The sequence below is a fragment of the Gadus morhua genome, chromosome 10 (assembly GCF_902167405.1).
Source record: "Gadus morhua chromosome 10, gadMor3.0, whole genome shotgun sequence".
Taxonomy (NCBI): domain Eukaryota; kingdom Metazoa; phylum Chordata; class Actinopteri; order Gadiformes; family Gadidae; genus Gadus; species Gadus morhua.
In genome coordinates this window covers 20,089,164-20,111,109 of record NC_044057.1, presented here as the reverse complement: position 1 = coordinate 20,111,109, position 21,946 = coordinate 20,089,164, and the positions used below count along the sequence as shown (strand labels likewise).

Sequence of the window (21,946 nt, the reverse complement as noted above, 5' to 3'; positions counted from 1 at the left end):
CTACATTAACGTCGCCGTTCATCACTTTTATTGATACCGCACATTTGACAGGTGTTATTCATTGGTTTCTATGACAACAGTGACATGGTGGATGTATAAAGAACAATTTCGATTTCAAATTCGATTTCCAGATTCATCAGTATGGGAACCATTTATATTGTAAAGGCAATTGATGAATAAAATAATAACGTTAACATCAGCAGGGTAGTTTGGGAAACAAAGTATTGTGTCTGTCTCCCGGCCAAGTGGTTCTGAGTTTAGCCCCTAATGTCCGCAGCCTCCCCTGTGGGCATCCTTGAGTTGCATAACCCCTACATAACCACTAGCTTATGCTGATAAAGATTACCTCTGTAACAAAACACAGGTGTATCTCAATAAAATGACTCAATACTCGATGGTAATAAAAAACAGTTCTTGTCTGGGATTAATTCAGTACCATGTTATCTCATCACACAACAACAACAATAATATTAACAACAAGTTCTAAAGCTCTCTCTCTCTCTCTCTCTCTCTCTCTCTCTCTCTCTCTCTCTCTCTCTCTCTCTCTCTCTCTCTCTCTTCATCACAACCTGGCCTTCATGCAGATAAGAAGAGGAACTGTAGAGCTGTGTGCACAGCGCAGGTCAACAGTGTGAGGAGGCTGGGGACAAGGTGTACAAGCGCGTTCCCTGATAAGGATCACTGGGGGTTTTTGATCTGCTACAGGGCGTCATGCTGGGAGGACGAGCCCCTTGACACGGCTGGTACAAACAAGCTGAGCCTTGAAGGGCGGCCGGGCGCTAAGGGCTAGTCAAACAAATACACAAAGGATAGTGGTGAGGCTCTGGTAATATGTAGTGGAGCCTGAGTGCAGGGCACACACACACACACACACACACACACACACACACACACACACACACACACACACACACACACACACACACACACACACACACACACACACACACACACACACACACACACACACACACACACACACACACACACATTCACAGAGATACGCAGTCACCCTCAGGCACAAACATACACATATACACACGTTGCACACGCACACATTCATGGACCTGTCCACGAGCATCGACGCACACATGAACGCAAAAATACACAAAAACACAAACACACAGATGAAATTCTTTATTTGAACGTTGAGGTGCAGATCATATGGGCAGCCCAACTCTATAACAAACTCTTCTCTTTGACCTCTGACTATCAGAATAATGTCAGTTTGAGATGTTCAAGAACACATGCTGAGCACTGTTGTATACCACCTCACCTTGTAAAGGGAGTTAGTTCTCCAGACTTGTTGGACCTCATCAACAAGGTTATCAATAAGATCATGCCAGGGAATATACAAAGATTGTGTATCTTAGAGGCCTTGTTGATGTGTTCAATGGTTTCCGTATGCTACCCAATCTCTATGCATAACATAGTGTGGGGAATGGGTTTCTTGATACCTGTTAGAGCGATTAAACCTTGTTGGCAGTACCACACACACAAACACAAACACAAACACACACACACACACACACACACACACACACACACACACACACACACACACACACACACACACACACACACACACACACAAAATTCTCCTTTGAAGCATCTTGTTGAAAAGGAGAGGGGCGGGGGTTTGGGGTGGAAGGGGCTCTTGTCCCTTTAGCATTTTCAGGCATTCACCCCATGCAGAGAAGGCCAGACAGAGCCTGAGGCTGGAGTACAAGCCATGGCCTGAGCCACATATCTCTCTGTCTGACCCAGGGGAGGAAGGCGTAGCCTCCAGTGACCAGGGTGGTTCCTACTTAGTTTACCCTTACGTTTCCCCTCAGTGACAGTTAGATTGCAGAGTGGATATTTATTATACCTTTGGAAATTCTCCATAGGCTAGTCCTGCAATAATGCATGTGTTAGGGGGAATGTTCTGTAGGTAACTACAGCATTGCTCTGACAGCTGTCTGTTGGTAGATGGTTGTCTTTTGAGATCACGATTGTTTAATGGATCTGATTTCTCTGGCAAATATCTGTTTTTGCACAAATGTTTGGGACCATTGACAGCAGAAAATAAACATATGCCTGATTTTCTTGATAAAGTACCATGCAGTTAATTTCTACAAATACTCTCTCTTTCACACACACACACACACACACACACACACACACACACACACACACACACACACACACACACACACACACACACACACACACACACACACACACACACACACACACACACACACACACACTTCTGTTAGATTAATGACACTTTTCTACAAGTATTTTTGTGCAGGTTTGCTTGTGTATTTGTACCAGTCATCCATTTATTGAACGCTCACGTTCATGACAGAACTTGGTTACAATGTATCTAAAGTATCTCCAGTTGTGGGGACCCACGATGCTTTCATTTACAACCCCTCCTCGAGGACATCAAAGGGTCTCCGGGAGTGAGAGTCCAGCTGGCCTGGTGGTGTGAGGTTTTCTCTCCTCTCGCTATCTCTTGCTCCAAAGGATCTTGTTTGTGTAGAGGATGTTTACTGATCCCAGGAGAGACAAACAGCGTCCTTTTCTTGTTTGTAGGCGCCCCCCCACCTCAAACAGAGGCCTGTGAGGTTTTTCGCTTCTTCTGCTGTTCGTACACAAGAAAGACAGGCCGAGAGCAGGACGCGAGAGGAGGATGTGTCATGTTGTTGTCCAATGTTTACCTTGTCCCCCTTTCTTTTCAACACTTCTACACCGTTCCCCGCATGCGAACCCAGAACGGTGCAGTGTGGAATACAACTGGCTTCACTCTTTCGTTCATAATTAGGATAAGCCTCTTACTAATAGATGAGTCTCAGTCCATGGACGTAACAATCAGTAGTGTTGCGATTTATTAAATTTGTCGTAAAACAAACACCACTATTTTTTTTTTTTTGCTATTCCTTATAGTATCAGGAAGAGTGACTAGATAACCATTGAACGCCTATTTTTAGTATCTAAAATGTAGTGATAGCTCTGTAAATTGATTTAATACACGTTGCAACCCACAAGGGGTCACTCTTACTCACCACTACTGTTAGACCCACAAATGTTTAGATAAAAATATAAGTTATTATTTCCCATTTTGAGATGTATACTTTAAGTTGGTAAACTGTTATTTAATATCTCATTAATTTTTCTCCAATATCTAACAGCTGTTACATGATAGAGGAACTGGAATCATGTGTCATTAAAGTTGTTTTAACAGATAGATTATCTAGTTCTACATGTAGACTCTACAAAAAGCCAATCACAATTATTATCAAGATGGTTTGCAAAAAGGTGGTGATAAATCACTTAATTGTCCAGATTTGCCCCATGTATTGGCACCTGTAGTTGTGACGTTTCCTTCCACATCTATAAATCATAGTGGAGTGTTAACAACACTGTAGTTCTATAGCACGCACACTTCCGTTGCGCCCTGCAGGGGGCACGATACTTTTTCATTGTCACTGAGTTTAGAATGTATGAAAGTCAGAAGGAAAGCTATACTTTGACATAACGAGTGTCTTATCGAGACATTTGTAGGCCCATATATTAGTGGTGTCGTTGGTTTTCTGAAATGTGTAATTATTGTAGATGTCTCTGCGGAAATTCCCCGGGCAATCAAGAAAATAATAGTTGTGACGTCGTATCCTCATTACAATTAGGCTACATTGAATATGCAAAAAAATTATCAGTGTTCCTCATTTAAATAAGTCACGACACGTTCCTAGTCGTCATAAATAATAATAATAATTATATCTATATCTATGGAAGTTTGTTCATTTGAACTACCGTTCATTGAATTCTAGAAATGTAAATGTATCTGTTATGTGATGTTGCATTGACTACGTTAATTCGTATAGATGTTTGCAAGTTAACGTGCGTTATTCTATTTGTAATAATGAAAAATCACTTATAATATTGCAACTTATATTAGGCTACTCGTGGCTGTGTTCCCTCCTAGACAGAGCAGTACAACACCTGCGCGGACTTCCTGTAAGAAGCGTCAGACCTGGGTTTGTTTGTTTTTTTCCAAACTGGGAATATCGCCCAGCTCACGCCTGTCGGATGGACTACAGCAGGGGCGGTGTACCATAATAACTTTTACACCACAGAATCGGAAGCGACGTTGGCCAGAAGATCGTCGAGATCCGTCAATGTAAGTACTATTATTTAATGAAATAATGCTTTTCACGGTAAACTCTTTTTACCCTGTTCGACTTCCGGGGAAAAAACAACCTTTACAGGTATGGTGACTGGCGAGTTTCGGTATCGGTGGGCAACTGTGAGTGTGAAAACGTAATGTTTGAACAATTCACTTGTTCCCAATGATACAGCGGTTTGTGTTTTGCTGTTTCGAAACTGCCGAGTTTACACTCAAATCCCTTTTACAGCTCAATGTGTCGTGTAACCTCGTTCCCGACGTAAGCTACTGAAGGTGAGCCATGTTCTTGGGGCGACCAGCCACGAGTGAGTTGCCCCATCGCCGACGTCCCTGAATCGTACTTTTATGACCTCCTCTATCAGTGGCGTATGTCACGTCAGTGTAGCGATAAGGAACGAGCTGACTGTCACCCGCTGACAGTGGGTAGCCTACGGTGAATTATTTATGATTCTGGCGACCGCATAATTAGCCGTCAGAAGCGTAAGGGGGTCATTGCTGTCTCTCTCCTTCCCCCCCCCCCCCCCTTACGACAGGATTAATCAGTGAGGATGTAATGAGAAACATGATATGTTTTTAGAAATATTAAATAGTGGAATTACAAGGTTTTCGGATAAATTCCATGACAATAACAATTGTAGCATCCTTTTGGGAAACTTATATAAATAAATTCATAATAATATACTTTTTTTAATATAAGACTATTATTATTTTATCGAAGAATAATGGATACCTAATACTTGCTGCAGATATGGAGGAAATACGTATGATAAAGTGGTTTAGTTTCTTAAGTGTATTATGACATTTGGGTAGTTTCTTAAGTGTATTATGACATTTGGGGCAACAGATGTATGCTTATTGTGCAGTACTATAAAGACATAGACCCACATACCAGTAGATTAAAGCTCTAATAATAATAATAAAGACAGTAAGACAAAGTCATATCGGAAGTTCAAAATCAGTAAAAAAAAATTATGTTGAATTATGTATTGTTTATCATTATCATTAGTATTAAGGGTGATTTAATAAATATTGGACCAGGATACGCAGAGGGGGAATGCTGATGAACACATTTTACCTTTAATGTGTTTTCTGAGGCGCATTGACTGAATTGTTTTGCAAGTAAATGCAGCAACAGGCTGAGTAGACATGATGACAAACAGTCTCACGGCCAGTGGTGGGAAGTGAGAGTCAGCGGCTCACCTGTGTTCCTTAGGTACAGGGCACGCATGTGACTCCAACATATACCATCTGAACCAGTTACTTGGCTCAGAAAGCGGGGAATGCCACCTCTGGTAATCCTATGAGCCCATAGGACACTTCAAGACTTTTATCCAGAAAGCTTAGAGAGTCACATGATCGAGAGACATTTGATTTCAATATGTTTAGGAATATTGAGCAATGAGCACATTTTCCAGTCTGCTCTTGTTGTTAAAAAAAAACTAAGCCATTCCAATGTTGGAACGTTTAGACTTTCAGAGACATGGATAACAGCTTATCATTTCTTACAGTTGGCTCCATTTCAAACAGGTTGGAACATTTTTGCACTTTGGTGCTTGGCTGCAGCCGTAGAAAATGGCAGTTTATTCCAGTTTCAAGTTCCTACTATTACCCAAAGCCACTGCAATGAATCCAGTGCATGTCATAAGTAGCAGGTAGAGGCTAGACATTTATTTAAAATGCATGTTATTAAGGTGAAGGTAGGGATTGAGCATCTTGCTGAAGGATACCTACAGGTAGACTAAAGACCTTGGGACTTGAGCCGGGTGACCTTTTGGCTGGGAGCCCCCTAGCCAGAACATTGTCCTGCCCCCTTCTTGTTTTCCCTCCTTGTGAGTGAGATGGGGAGCAACTGCCCCTGCTCCAGTACGATGACTAAAACAACCCCCTATGAGCAAGAGCTTTCATACTCTCTAATCTGTCTGTGGCGTCGATATGGTTCGGTGATCTGTGTTTTCAGTCAACAAGGGATGTCAAACGGAACCAAAGGTAATCATCTTATGATGTCGGTTCTCGCTAGGACGAACGACGTAACAGACAAACATTGTGGCCTGTGGTTGTTTCCTTGAGGGTGCCACCAATAAGGTACACATGTAATCACAAAGCCATGTCCTTTTTTTTAAAGGTCATGTGAACCATTTGATCGAACTCTGAACCGCCCAATTTGTATGATGGTGTTGGAATGACACCTAGCAGCCTGCTGCCTAGATGATGGTCATCTATCTTCTTCTCTCACCTTCACTGACTGTTGCCGTCCACAAGACTCTCGAGGTTCAGAGAAACGCGTGCCTCTGATGAATACATGCGCTTCGTCATGTGTAAAAACTCCCCAGGAGATCCCAGCCAACTTCAATTAACCGGTAAACAATGTGGTTGGGTGACAACCACAGCGTGCTTATCATTCCTTGGCCTACCTGAATACCAGCCAACCTATACCTACTGTCAGCTGTGAGGGCAGGGTGGGTTATTTACAATAGTCCGGCAATCTTTTCCTCTGCCTCATCGTCGAGCGATTGGGTTTAAGGTGCGTGGAGAGAGCCTCGCCTGGTTTCTCATGTTTGTCTTGCTGCTGGTTCCGTGGGCCCTATCGGTTACTGGAGTCGCTGTCACCTGAACAATGGGGTAGAATGGCCTTGAGGACAAAGTCCGAATTGATCTCACCCCGCCTCGCCTGTACATACGCATGCATGAGCGCCCACAAAGGCCTCTGTACGTGCAGGAACAGACGGCGTGGGGGGCCTCTGTCTGATTTGTCGGTCCGACCATCGGCCAATGGAAGCTATTCGTCTTCAATAGTGCAACATCAGCCGTACGATCTTAACCACTGACATACAAAAACATACAGATCTGAACTGGGAACCCACAAGGGTGGACTTAGGCGGAATGCTTCAGACCCCCGCCCCCAGCCAGCTTCGGCTCTCGCACCCTTGTGCACACCAACCTATTTTCTCTCTCTCTCTCTCTCTCTCTCTCTCTCTCTCTCTCTCTCTCTCTCTCTCTCTCTCTCTCTCTCTCTCTCTCTCTCTCTCTCTCTCTCTCTCTCTCTCTCTCTCTCTCTCTCTCTCTCTCTCTCTCTCTCTCTCTCTCTCTCTCTCTCTCTCTCTCTCTCTCTCTCTCTCTCTCTCTCTCTCTCTCTCTCTCTCTCCATCCCACCTCTCTCCATCCCACCTCTCTCCATCCCGCCTCACTCAGTCTCTCGCTCATACCGGAGACACAATCATTACTGTGCTGGTGCACTGGAGAGGTAGGGCTCTGGTTTCAGCCAGGCTTCAGTGGCGGGGCCTAGCTGCTGGGTGAGAGCCTGTTGTTTGTGTGGCTGGGTCGGCTCAGCGTCTCGGCGACATTAGTGTCATCTGGGCCGCGGTGAGTAGAACAGGGCTTCTCATCATTTATTTTGGGTGATATATGTTATGCTTTGCTGTTTATTGCTGCTTGTTATGCTACTTAGGAATTGTACGTTTGGTGGTTTTGGTCCTTGCCTGGTGTCGGGTTACCACTTCTGCTGTCACAACACCTAAAAGGTTGACCATTGATTCACACACACACAGTTGCTGTTGCTTCTCAATCTTTCTCAAGAAATGTTAATGTCTTTCTCGTGTATCATTTTCATTTCTAACAGATGACTGTGTATAGATGGTAATGGACCAAGACTTTTCCCCAAAGAATGCAATCATAACTTGGGCTCTCCTCATGAGAGGGAATTAGGGGAGATTAAGCTGCTCACGGAGGGATCCAGACCTCTGCTGATTGGCTGCGCGGCGGTCATTAGCGGACAGGATTGCATTGCTGCTGCTGTGTTCCCATGGTCATTGCAGTGGCGTGGCGTGCCTTGTGTTCCTTCACTTTAGCCCGGTTCGACGTTAGCCTGCGTCCTCGCCGAGTTACATTCAGTCTAGCCGAGTGAATGAAACGCACACAGTGACTGATTTAGCTGAGTTGTGAATTCCCTTTGTCCCTCAGGAAACCTGCTGAGAGGAAACAGCTGTGTCTGGCTGCCGGCTCGCTGCTGCGTGTGGGATTTGTGTCATTTCCTGCGTTACTGGGGCCTTTTTCAAACGTACAGCCTTTCAGACCTCTCTTTCTCTTTTCCCCTCTCCAACCAGATGACCGTCATTGAGATCTGAAGACGGGCACCGGGCCAATAGAGGATACAGGTCTTTAAAATGGAGTTCTCTCGGGATGTACACGGGGAGAAACACTAGACGATACAGAAGAGCCCTTAGGAAACAAGACACCGGATTTCCCCGGAGAGAGGTGTGCACGTGTGAGGAGGAGGAGGAGGAAGAGGAGGAGGAGGAGGAGGTAGTAGTAGAGGAGAAGGATTGCTTTTCCAGGAGAAACAAAGGAAGCACGGAGCGGGGTCAGTCTTCCAGTCACCATGACGGAGCCCAAGACCGCCGCCGGCGGGAGTCCCGCGGCGGCGCTGGCGTGGGCGCGCGTGTGCAAGGAGTGCGGCCAGCAGCACGAGGGCCAGGACAACCACCTGTACGAGTACCAGGACGAGGTGGACGACGAGCTGGTGTGCCACATCTGCCTGCAGCCGCTGCTCCGGCCCATGGACACCCCGTGCGGCCACACCTACTGCTTCTTCTGCCTCAGTAACTTCCTGAAGGAGCAGGACTTCTGCCCCGTGGACCGGCTGAGGCTGCAGCTGCACCAGTGTCGGCCCTCCAGCCTGCTGGTGCGGAACCTGCTGGACAAGTTGATGGTGCTCTGCCCCCACAACGAAGAGTGCCCCCAGCAGATGCAGCGCTGCGAGCTGATGCCCCACCTGCACAACAGGTGAGCTAGGAGCGGGGGGAGCGCTGGCAGGGTATGTTGTATTGTTATGAGCTTTGCTATGAACCGGGATAGATATCCAGCCAGTCTGGTGAGGCTGGTGTTTTTTTCTCGATCATACATCTGGGTCGATACTATTTTCTAAATGGTCTGTAATCACAAATCGACTCCATCAGGCTAGGGGTCCCTTTTTTTTTTATATTCCCGTGCATTCCCGGGGAGAATGATCTGCATGTGCTTTGGGGTATTGCTGCGCACGATGTCCTCCCGGGCATCTGCCACAGGTCTGTGTTCTTGCCTGTCTGATGAGGCCTGTACGGGCACATTCACCCGATGAACACTCAGTGGTTACGCCATGAACCGTTGCTATCAGGCCAAGTCATGCTTCACTGTGAAGGGCTTCTTGTTTAAGCTACACCAGATATCGAGGACAACTTGATAATGTGAACACTATATGAATTCAATATTATGTTCTGGACCGTTTCTTGAACTAAACTATTCTATGTTTAAAATTCAATATTCTTCTGAGTATCTTGCATTGAGTACCAATAGATATCAGTTCTCCAGGAACTGGTGAGACTGCTACGTGTGTGAGATGGCAGCCCTGTATAAACAACTCGATAATATTTACAAATTTTGACGCTATTTTTATAATGTTAAATAGCGTCAACACAGTTGACAATTCCTTGACAATGTAACTCAGAATAAACATTGAGTTCATAAGTTGATTTAAAAAAATAAATAGTATAAAAAATAAAAGTTGTCTGCGCAGAGAGCCCACTGTGCGACTAGCACTCAAAGGCTGGAGCGCTGCAGTAGACCCATGAACAGTGGGTACACTCCGGGGTTAAAGCAGAGGAACATCCTGGAGGGCACAGCTGCAGACAGGGATGCCACTACTCCGTCTCAGGAATGTAGCTCGTGGTATTGCTGTCTGAGTCAGCTGAGGTTCTCTCAGATCCCCTCAAGAGCGATAATCGTGGTACAAAACAAGGCAATGGTCACTATAGAAAATAATTCGGTGTCTTCTTGGCGTATCCATATTTCTTATGGAAATTCCCATTACAATCCTCAGTGTTTATTCTAAAGACCTTTTTTTTTTAAGTTGCAGCAGCCGGGTAATGGCAAATGTCCTGTTTACCTGAACTCACTCTCAACTGTGATGGACATATCCTGCAATTTCCTTCCATGAACTCTCACGACAATGGCTATCTGCAAAGGTGCCATCACTAGGCCCTTGGCTGATAGCCGTCTGCCTCCATGTTATTGTTCCGACAATGCTGGCTGTGGAGCCTACGTTTCCTGGTAGTGGTCGTGGTGCGAGCCTCTGTGAGTGAATGTTTCGCTGGGATGGACCTCTGCCCTGCTGCGCACCTTCTAGCATAACGTTTAAACAAACAAGCAGCAAAGTCCCTGGGTTCAGGAAATAAACAGCAGTGGTTTCACAAGACTAAATCAGAGTCCACCTGCCCCCTACATCCACCGCTACCTGCCAAGACTCTGCAATGCAGTAAAACAGTACAGAGCACTTGGCTAAATTCAGTGTGTGGGGACAAGCATCTGGTTCTCTTACATAGTCACATAGTCTGTGCCAGCCTTTGAAGCCCCCAAAACAGCCCCCCCCCTTATTTATTTCAAGGTACGCACATAAACGCGTATTCACTATGACGGACCTCAAAGGAAACTGTCAGTGGGCAAGGGCTTCCATATGGGGTATATATTATACACATTTCTGTTGACTGTATCACTCATTTTTATTCATTTTCATTTTTTTTTATTCACTACTGTTCAGATGTCCTGTTTTCAAGAAGTTGAGAGAAGAGGCAGAGAGGAGGAAGAAGCCCTCCTGGAAAGAGGTCAAGGGGCGCAACGGGGAGGTGGAGGCGTGCGCGGAAAGCAAACTTCCAGCGGCTCCGACCAGAACGTCGACTCGAGAGCACGCCGACCCCGGCTTGATCAACCCAGCCTACGAGGAGAGCGAAGAAGGTAGAGTAGTTCCCTTCAAAAAAAACGAATCTGTTTGTGTTTCCTGTGGTGAGCTAATGGTTACTCAACGGTTAAATACAGATTGATGTTAAGCCAAAGTGGGAACATAGAAAATGACTTCGAGGTGACGGCAATCTGTGTGTTGATCTAGTATGTAACCAGTGTGTGTGCCTTCCCCTAAAAAAGGTAATGTGTCACCAGAGGGAGTCTGGGTTGTTGTTGGAGGGGATCATTGTTAACTCTAATCTCCCGTGAAAGAAGAATAGACTGATGTGATTTCAAAACTTAAGAAGATACATCTTGGATTCAGCCTAACCTCTGAAACATGTAGACGGTTAAGACAGAGGCGGTCTGGGATTTAGGGGATGAGGTCACATCCCTCAGGCAGCTTATCCAGGTGAACACAGACACAAAGGTGTGGCAGGATGAGGAGAAACTGACTCGCTGCTGATGTTTCCTCGGAAATGTCCTCTGTTGGTGTGTCACACCTGTCTACCCCCCCCCCCCCCCCCCCCCCCCCCCCACCACTGCGGGCCTGTGGCGTTGTGGGCGGAGAGTTCCAGGAAGGTGGCGGGGAATGGTTATCCCCATAGTTACGACCCATGCAAACTTTGTCGTTCTTTTTATCGTGCCGTCGTTGTGAAGGAGCGTTGTGATGAGAGATGTTGTGTATTTATTGCGCCACACACCGTGGTGTTGTAGAGTGAGCGTGTGTGAAGCATCACCCTCTCTCAGACGTGAACATCAAAATCAAACTGCTGCCCAGACAGAGCTACACACACACACATGCACACACACTGACACACTTCGCCACCGGTGTCCCTTTGTCGTGACTTTGAAGAGTATACTAAAAGGCAAATACCTCTCGAACAGAGCGCTAGTACAAGTGGAGCGTTTACAAAGACTGGGGGAGACTGGCAAAACATAGGATTTGACTCCAGTTTTCCCTTAACCAAGGTCTTGCAGACAAAGTAATAAAATGGCATAAAATACAAATTATTTGTAAATTAAATGATTTTGGGTTCACTGACCGTTTTAAGGGAAGCGTGGATTCTCAAGTAATCAAGAAGTCCAGGAATCCAGTACAAAAACACAAAATATTTTCAACATACGCCATCGCTTATGAGCAAGCATTGTATTAATTCTCCCATTGGACGACACAAAAGGAGAAGACCCCTCCGCCTCACAGCACTAAACCATGCATCCCCCCCGTTGGATCCCCTGCTAGACCCCGTGTTGTTGTGTGTTCCCCCCCGCCCAGACACGGGCGCCCTGAGGTCCAGCCTGGTGGCGGAGGCCAACACGGTGGAGCTGTTCCGGGACGAGCCCGAGGACGACCTGGGCCTGCGCATCGTAGGAGGGAAGGACACCCCGCTGGGGAACATCGTCATCCAGGAGATCGTCCGCGACTCCCTGGCGGCGCGTGACGGGCGGCTGGCCCCTGGGGACCACATCCTGGAGGTGAGGGGGTCGCTCGCTCACTCACTCACTCATTCTCACTCGCTCATTCTCACTCTAGATGAGGACTGTAATGGACATTTACATCAGGCATGATTTTCTCGAGACATAAGACAATGTCGGCTCTGTTATTATCTATCGTAGTAACCATTTCACGGTTTGTGTCGCGCTTACTTGCCTTTGGGGGTGGGGGGGGGGACTGAGACAGCCTGGGGTGATGGCTATACCACAAGGTACATCATGGGATGGCCGAAGGGGCTAGTGGCAGCCCTATCTGCAGCTGTGCCCTGAAGGACGTTTCCCTGCTTTAACACTGGAGTGTGCCGCTGTTTAGGGCTCACCTCAGCACTTCAGTGCTTTTATACGATTGGCGTGTTGGGAACTTTTTTTTTCTAAAATGTTATGATAAACTCAGTTTATTACTGGGTTTATTCTGAGGTACGTTGACAATGCAGTACAAATAATTCCCAGAACAGTATGGTGAGTGTATCAGATCTGGGAAAAAGAGGTTGCATTCCTCCTGGAATGTTTTGACTGGGAAACGGAGGGGAAATGGAGGCTTGTTTGCATAGCTTAACAAGGTCAAACCATTTTTTTTTCACCTTCACACAAAGGCAGCCTTACTGTTTATGCCTATGCAACGAAATTCCCATGATCTGTGAAGATGTGTTAAGTAAACATGGAGCTTGTATGCAGAGACGGAAAGCAGACATTCAAGATAAGCAAGTTTGCGGCGATGGGTGGGACCAAGTCCTTAGGGAGAATCCATGCTACTTGTAGCTAACTTAACTGACATTTTATGAAAGTTGTAGATTTTGTTAGTGATTAACTCAGAGGCAGTCTTTTCAAAAGGGGCAAGGTTCGTTGCCACAGTTTCTTGAAAAATCGAATCTGACCTTGTCTGACCCTCATATTGATTCTAATCTACCAATAGCTCTGGGCTGACAATAGGTTGTGTTTTAGCTAATACTGAGCTTTTGTAGGGGATGGTATGTAAACCCAGAATGTTCTGGTCTACAGTAATGGTTAGGGCTTCTTTACCTGTACTGGGCTAGCCTGGATCAGGCAACAGTACTATACGTTAGCGCAATGGCACCCAAAGAATGTCCCCAAAAGGCACTGAAATTAGAGGCTGAAGAAAGAGAGTGTCTTTGGAAATCTTAGTGCAACAACTGCGGCAACTCAAGAGTTGGCTTTTTTTGTAAAATTCAGAATTTCCGCTTTAAGTGTGCAGTGGTGGTTGAATGTAGGAGAGATGTGAATGATACCAGCTTATAGTCCTTCTATGAGCAGCTTCTGGGGCAATTTTTAACTAATTTGGTAAAAAAAAGACGCATTGCTATGCAAATATTTCTGTTCTCTAAATAGTTATGATACAATAAAATGAAGTTATATTATTATACATAAATAATATTGGCTTAATTCCATGTAAACACTCTTTACAGTCTTTCAGACAAGTGCCATGTTGTTTCCAGTAGAGTCTCTCTTTCGTTCCCTCTCCTTTTCTTTCCCCCTCTGCTCTTTCTCTCCCTCTCATTCTCCTTTCTCATGCTTCCCCACCCCCCAGCCCCCTCCCCTCATCTCTCCTTGGCTTTCGGCCTCTCAGTTGTCCTGGAATGTTGTGCGTCTGTAAATCGACCTAGGCTGTCGTCTTGCTCTGAGCTCTGAGCTCAATCCCTGGCTCTGAACGCCCTCCAAAGCACTGCTCATCCTCCCGGCCAGCCAATCCCAAACCAGGGAACGACAGCCAAATAAGACACCGGGCCTTTGCTGCCGCAGGATATGAAATGTATACATATTATGACTTTCTGTTGTCGAGAACCGGTGGTGAAACCTTAAGGAGGAGTGGGGGAAGATTCCACCCCCGAATAGGTTGAAACTCGATCACAGACGCTTGAATCAATGCATTGATTTTGGCAGCAGCGATGCAAAACATGTTCTGTGTTGCAGATCATGTTGTGGCTGGCTTTGAGAAACGCAAATAAATTGAAACAACCCTGCCAAACCCAAGGGTGAGGGGGGGTTTCTACCAAACATGAAAGCATAAAACCAAAGGCACTATGTACAATCTGATTCATACAGGGGAAAGTACATGAAAAGTATTATATAAGAGGATAGAATCTCAGATAATCCATATCAGGTGTTGTTGGAACACTATATGCAGACGGGCCGAGAGCAGGCCCCGAACCGCGCCGTGAACTCGCAGGAACATGGCTCGCGAGACCCCCACCAGCAGGGGCCGGCCCCCGGTGAAGGTGCTGTTCTGACCGGCCGCGCGGTGTCCTGTTCCCCAGGTGAACGACAGCAGCCTGGCCGCCGTGCCGCACTCCAGGGCCATCGCCGTCCTGCGGCAGTCCTGCTCCGTGCTGCGGCTCACCGTCCTGCAGGAGAAGGGCTTCAAGCCCCGCGCAGAGCCCCACCCCACCACCGCCGTCGGCCCCGTCGCCACCCCGGGCCCCCAGGGGTCTCCCGGCAACGCCGCCTCGGGCCCCCACCACGGCGCGGTCGTCCAGGTGATGCTGGTCAAGCGGGACCGCGGCGAGCCCCTCGGGATCAAGCTCATCCGCAAGTCGGAGGAGAGCGGGGTCTTCATCCTGGACCTGTTGGCGGGGGGGCTGGCCGCCAAGGACGGCAAGCTGAGGAACAACGACAAGGTGCTGGCCATCAACGGCCAGGACCTGAGGCACGGCACGCCCGAGACCGCGGCCCAGATCATCCAGGTAGGGGAGCCGCTCCTCGTTGACGTTGGTTAAACCAGGATTCCCGTGGTTTATTTTTGTTTTTTTATGCGTTCAATGTTTTATAGAAACAGCTGAATACATATTTGTACATTATTTTTAATTTTCAACAATTTGCGTGTTTTTTTTTTAAGGCGGATTTTCACAATTCTCAGTTGCAAAAGTGTTTTTTCGGGGAGAAATGCTGAATGATTGCAGCATGTCTCAAACTCAAAAATAATCGTTTCAATAATCATGATTTCATTATTGACCGAAATAATCGTGCTAATGATCCTTTCCATAATCGAGCAGCCCTAGTTTGCAAACCACTTAAGTTTAACTGCTATAATTACGTGACATAATTGTGTACTTATTGTTTTTCCTCACCAGCCAGAGCTAGTGTGGTTTAGAGAAAACATATCCTCAGACATCGTTTCCACAGTGTGACACAGTGCGCGTACATAAATGGACGTGGGTGAATGGCATCCATTCCACGGTATCCACCATCTGAATACGTGTGTGTGTGTGTGTGTGTGTGTGTTGTGGGCCGGGTGTGTCTCCAGGCCAGCGAGGTGCGGGTGAACTTTGTGGTGATGAGGTCCACCGAGGCCCTAGAGGAAGTGGACGGCGGCGGGGGGGGAGAGGGGAGGTCTGGACGGGGGTCCCGAAGAGCGCCGGAACAGCAGTATTTCAGACGCCACTCCACCTTCCTGAAGGTAAGCGCGGTCACCGGCAGAGCGCGGCCGTGCAGTTCACTCGGCTCCACGCCGCTGTGGCTCCTCTTTGCCGACTGGAGGGGAACGGGAGTCTGATTTTTAGAGGCTTCAAATGATCTGGTCTCTGGTAGCAGTCTACCTGTAGGCATCACAGAGTGAGAATCCTTTACCCCTACCGACGCATTCATGAACTATCTACTGAATGAATTCGATGAATGTGTCTGCTCAATAAATACAACCGCCATGTGCAAGCACTTTTGACCTTTGTACCTGAGCCTCATATCGCCTAAAAAAGAAAAATGTTTGGTTCCGCTTTCCGACCGACCGTGTCAATTTATGTGCGACCCAAATTATTTTATGATCATGGAAGAAAAAAAAAAAGAAAAAATTATGCAAACTATAATTGCGTTTTTGTACAGCACCTCTTCATTCTGTACAAGGATGAGCGCATTCTCTCGTTTTTAAATGAAAACAACCTACCTATCATTCGCTGCCGCTGGAAAAAATAAAATAAAAAAATAAAATAAATTCCCTACCTACCCATGACCTCAACTGACAACCAACAGGAACCAAACTCTCTTTTTTTAGGCCTATCCAGTCATGGTCCTGTATATTAGACCAGTGATCCGTCCCTGTTGGGCTTACAGTATGCCCTATCAGTAGCCGGGCTAGCACCCCCTGCAGTCCGAGGTGAAAAGCTCTTGAGTGTGGACGCCTGCTTCACTTAACAAAGATAAAAGGCCCCTTTCTTCATGGCGGGACCCCCCCCCCGTCCCGATCAAAAGGCCAGGGGTGGTGCGGCTCTCTGCTACACGGTCTCCTGCGTGTTGTTGTTGTGGGGTTGTTTTTCCTCTGGGTCATTTCTTTGGGTGGCAAGAGGATCAAAGCTGGCGACCGTTGGCTTTAGCCTGCCGGGAAGCTCCTTTTGAGTCTCGCTGTGGTGGGGCTGGTTCCCTGCTGGGGGGAGGAAGAAAGCTCTCCCCCCCCTCCCCCCCTCTGCTTCCCCACCAACAGCACCTTTGCCCCTCCCCCCACTTCCTCACCAACATCACCGTCACCCCCTAACCCCTCCTCCGAGCGCGACACCCCTCCCTCTGTCCCAACCCCCCCCCACCCCCCAACCCTCCCCCCCCCAGCTGTCAGGTCCCACACGTCCCCTGGACTACGAGGGGGCCCGGCGTGGGGCCTCGCACACTCTGGGCCCCGCCCGCTTTATTCCTGCGTGGCTCCGCATCTGTTTGCGCAAGCGACTCGACAGAAAAGGATCCATTAAGCCAGAAGAGTCTCCCGGAGACGGGTGTAAGATAATGGGCTGCAAATGTTCACACATCCCCACACCCCACACCTCTCTCCCCCCCCCCCCCCCCCAAGCCCTTAAATGAATATCATCCTATTCAATGACGGCGCTGTCTGAACAAAATTCTAATCTCACATTAGCTTAATCGTTTGTGGTCGGAGTTGTTAGGGCTTCGATGCGGTGTTTGAGAAGAGGGTCGTACGAGCGCAGATGGTTTGTTTTCTTGGCCGAATACCTTGTTGTTCCCACCGTGCTGTCGTTCTGGTCCTGGTTCGTGTTGTTAAACTGGGACGCGGCAGCGGGCAGGGCTGTGGTTCCAGATGCATTGTTTGTTGTGTTCAGAACCGCATGAAAGGAACCACAAAGGGACAAACAGGAATCCAAATAGTCTCTTCGCTTGGTTCCACAGGGACTTATACCGCAGCAAAACAAAACAACGGTTTTAATCACATGCTCTCTGCGTACTCATCCAAACTTATTGCATTCGTTTGCTGCCTTATTTCCTGGTGCTTGTTTCAGGCAGCCAGCAGCGTATGCCGTGTATGCATTTCAACTTTTCTACTTGCCTTCATGCATCACCGGTGCGCCTGCAAGCATCATCAAGCATTAAAGGCTAACAGCCGCACTGAGTGAGCCTGCCCCTGGTGGCTAGTCAACTGAGGAGTCCGGTCTCTGTCCATCCTGTCGCCCCAGGACCCTCCCAGTGGCTTCTCCAGCCAGGAGAAGACGGTGAGCCTGAAGAAGGAGCCCCGGCTGTCTCTGGGCATCACCATCGCCGGGGGCAGGGACTGCCGCTGCCGCCTGCCCCTCTACATCACCAGCGTCCAGCCGGTGGGCTGCCTGCACCGGGACGGCACCATCAAGACCGGTACGCCCTCCCAGGGCCCTGTCCCCTTTCCCTCTCTCTGTCCTCCAGCTTGAGTCTCTTTTATTTTCTGTCTCTCTGTTGCTCTCGCTGTCTTTCAGTTTGAATCTGTCTCTCTTTTATTTCCTATCTCTCTGTCTCTCTCTCTTTGTCTCTTGCCTTTGCATCTGTCTTTCTGCCTCTGTCTTCTATTCTCTCTCTCTCTCTCTCTCTGTCTTCTATTCTCTCTCTCTCTCTGTCTTCTATTCTCTCTCTCTGTCTCTGTCTCTGTCTCTGTCTCTGTCTCTGTGTCTCTCTCTCTCTCTCTGTGTGTCTCTCTGTCTCTCTGTCTCTCTCTCTCTTTCTCTTTCTCTTTCTCTTTCTCTTTCTTTCTCCCTCCCTCCCCCCCTCATGCGTTACACACCGGTCTTACCGACGTGTCTCCAGGGGACATCCTGCTGAGCATCAACAGCGTGGACCTGACCCAGCTGAGCTACGCCGAGGCGGTGTCGGTGCTGAAGGCCCAGGCGGCCCAGGGCCAGGTGGTGCTGCGGGCGCTGCAGACCACCGCCGAGGAGGCCGACGCGGAGGGCGGCGACGGCGGCAGCGGCGACGAGGCGGAGGCGCACGAGAGCGCCCACGACGACGACCTCAACTGGAACCCGCCCTGGACCAGCTGGCTGGGTCTGCCCAGGTACCCCCCCCCCCCCCCCCCCCTCTAGCCTCACACCCCACCTCTAGGCCTCGACCCCCCCCCCCCACACACCCATAAGTGAATGAATATGTCTAGAAACAACATGCAGTTGTCGCACGTTTTTTAGATATGCTCAATTTTATTGAGCTGTAAATAACCTGTCTGTTGGATTAAATGTGTTTGTTTTTGATTATCTGCAGAGTTGTTCCATCGACTATGTCCAGTTTATCTCATCGTCCATTATTCTCAGTTTCCCCTGTGCCCATTTGACTATAAAAGACGTATATATGAAACGTAGGGATCTCCTTCCCTTTGCCCTCCAGTAACATGCACTGGTGCCGCGACATCGTCCTCCTGAAGACCAACAACGACAGCTGGGGCTTCAGCATCGTGGGGGGCTACGAGGAGAGCCGCGGTCAGCAGCCCTTCTTCATCAAGACCATCGTGCCCGGCACGCCCGCTCACTTCGACGGACGCCTCAAGTAGGTTCATCCTCGCTACGGGCGTCATGCTGCTCAGGAGTTGTGTGATTATGGATTGACACTAAAACTGTTTGATGGTGCCGCGACGGTCACACTGCGGTGCCATTGGACGGTTGGCAATGGATTGCCCATAAAACACGCAAGTGAATCGTCCGTGGCCAGATTGATCTGTAGATCTTCGGCCGCCCTTTGTCAGAAGCAGCTTGCAAGAAGATGTGTCACGGCAATTACCTATCATGCCACGACTGAAAGCCCCTTTTGTTGTTTTGTATCGTCTGAGAAACAGTATCAAACTCTTTCTGCCTGGATTGTTATTGGGGGAGTTGTTTGTGGCGAATGTTATTAATCCGTCACAGAGCTCTGTCGCCACATGAGGTATTCGTTCATGACTGTTTAAATGACAGGCTTCCTAGGTCTCTTCCTCGGTTGCTAATTCCAGTCATTTGCTGAGCAGCCAACATGAGTGATGCGTCGAGAAAAGTGCTTCACTGTGGGAAAATAGCGATTGAATGCGTTCCCGGGAAATAACGCAGCCATTGTTTTGTGGACCCCAACGACTGTGTTATATCACGGTTTAGCTGTACTGCGGTCTTATTGTCTCGGTTTTATAACAAATGACGAATACATGCATGTATTCGTGGTATTTGTGGTAGATGTAGGTAACGCTAAGGACCATGGATACGGCACTTCATCAACATAATACTTTGAATTGTACCTATTTTATGCATGTTGTTGTGTCAGAATATCGACTATTCATGAGGATAAATTGACAACCTATTTTGGTCAGAGCTCCTGTACCCTGTACAGTTAAGTCCTCTGGGCCTTGGAAAACATCCATAATGTCTGCTGGTCTGTGGTTCCTCCCCAGATGTGGCGATGAGATCGTAGCGGTGAACGGAGCGACCACGGTTGGCATGAACAACTCCTCTCTGATCCCCATGCTGAAGCTTCAGAAGAACAAAGTCACACTCACCGTGGTGTCCTGGCCAGGGAGCCTCGCCTAATCAACACACACCTAGGCACTATCCCTTTCTTTGTGTCTGTCTCTCTATCTATTTCTCTCTGTCTCCCACTCTCTCTGTTTCTCTGACTGTCTCTGTCGCTCTCTCTGTCGGTCTGTCTCCCTCTCTCTGTGTCTGTCTCTATCTCTGTGTCTCTGACTCCCTCTCTCTCTCTGTCTATATCTCCCTCCCTCTCCGTCTTCTTCTATAGCTCTGTCTCTGTCTGTCTGTTTCAGTCTGTAATCTCTGGCATGGATCGTATGTCAGTATAAACTCATCACAGAGTGGGGGTGTTTTTAAGGTCTATCCGGAAATAATTGGGATAATCTGAGTAGAGTATTGGCACAATTGGGGTTAATCATTTTAGATTAATGACGACAATCAGTGGACAAGCTTTTAACTGTGTACTGGATATAATATTTTATTTTTTATTACATTTTATCATGTCTTTATGTACATTTTACTTCACTTTGAAGCACCGGTACAGGTAATTCAGTCAGCTGTAGAATCCAAAAAAAGGAGTGCAGCATTTATATAATCATAATAATGTGATCGATGCAGAGTACTTTGTGGAGTGAGAACAAATGGACTGTTGGCCATGCCCACAGATGTCCATTTCTCGTAATATTAAGTACATTATCATCACTCGTGTTGTTTTATGACATGCATTTTTTAAGTATCCTTCAAAGCTGCTACAGTTCTTTAAGTGTGGATGTATATAGAAGATCAAAGACAAAGGTCAAGTATAGGTTAACATGGGCTCTCGCTGTAATAGACTAGGCCACTTCAGGTATAGGTTAACATGGGCTCTCGCTGTAATAGACTAGGCCACTTCAGGTATGTCGCTCAACAACCTAGGGTCACAGAAGTCAACCAGGACCTACTAGCAGCCTGCAGGCCAAGCCTGGACAGACTGAACGACATTTTGCCCAAGAATACAGCGGCTGATGATATTTAGCTGAAGCTAGGAGTATAAATCCCATAATGAACACATTTGTGATCGGACGAATTATGCAGAATGTTGAGAGAGCGAAAGATGTGCGCAATTGATTGCAATCAATCAATGACAAAGTGCACTGTAGCATGCTAAATCTTGCTGAATGTATCATACAACGTGAGTGTGTGGTACACATTAAGGGAGAAATCAAGACGTGCACTTGCCTTTATTATAACCTTATCCGAAGGTTTTTTTTGCATTTACCACGTAGTTATTTTTACGTGACGTTCTTCACACTTTTATTGTGTATGGTTTCAATATGAATAGGATGTGCTTATTATATTCATCCTTTATATTTCTTTTGGAACCGTACCTCAGCTGAGATGCTAATCACCAAGTGGCCTTTCCGATGTCCTGGAGATGATTTGAAATAATTCATGTTTTGGACCACTTCTATCATCACCTTCAATAAACTCGAGGAATTGTAATATTTTGTTCTGTTATTTTTTCGGCTTAATGTGTTACTGGGACTCAAAACACTCCACACCCGATAGTATACAATGATAACCCTGTTTAAGTTACTTGAACCAATTTGTAATTTTTCTGAAAGCTCTGTAGCTGTCTTGTTTTAACCCTAGAGTCTGAACAATTATACCCTAGGGAGGTTAAATGTACATTAGTCCATCCACAGTGTATTGGCAATGGTGTTGGGACTCGCAGCTGAAATGTGCAGTTTGATCCACAAATGTCCTCAGCCTACCTGTATGCATCCTTGAGCAAGATGCCTAATCTTACCTGCTCCTTACTGACATTTAGCTCAATTCACAGGAGTCCCTTTGGATAAGGTCTGCTAGATAACTATGG

The 21,946-nt window shown here is 47.2% G+C and overlaps 1 protein-coding gene across 2 annotated transcripts; it reads left to right on the top strand.

Moving 5' to 3' along the window:
* Positions 1 to 4,008: 4,008 nt before the first annotated feature.
* On the top strand, positions 4,009 to 21,570 carry lnx2b (ligand of numb-protein X 2b). Of its 2 annotated transcripts, none has more exons than XM_030367801.1 (10): positions 4,009 to 4,168; positions 8,275 to 8,953; positions 10,743 to 10,936; positions 12,198 to 12,397; positions 14,689 to 15,114; positions 15,675 to 15,827; positions 17,818 to 17,992; positions 18,416 to 18,662; positions 18,986 to 19,144; positions 20,013 to 21,570. In XM_030367801.1, exons 2-10 carry the CDS (start codon positions 8,550 to 8,552, stop codon positions 20,146 to 20,148), a joined length of 2,094 nt encoding a protein of 697 aa, XP_030223661.1. In that variant the 5' UTR covers positions 4,009 to 4,168; positions 8,275 to 8,549; the 3' UTR covers positions 20,149 to 21,570. The 2 variants fall into 2 exon arrangements, with proteins under 2 accessions (XP_030223661.1, XP_030223662.1); XM_030367802.1 differs by lacking the exon at positions 4,009 to 4,168 and adding an exon at positions 7,386 to 7,534.
* Positions 21,571 to 21,946: the final 376 nt, after the last annotated feature.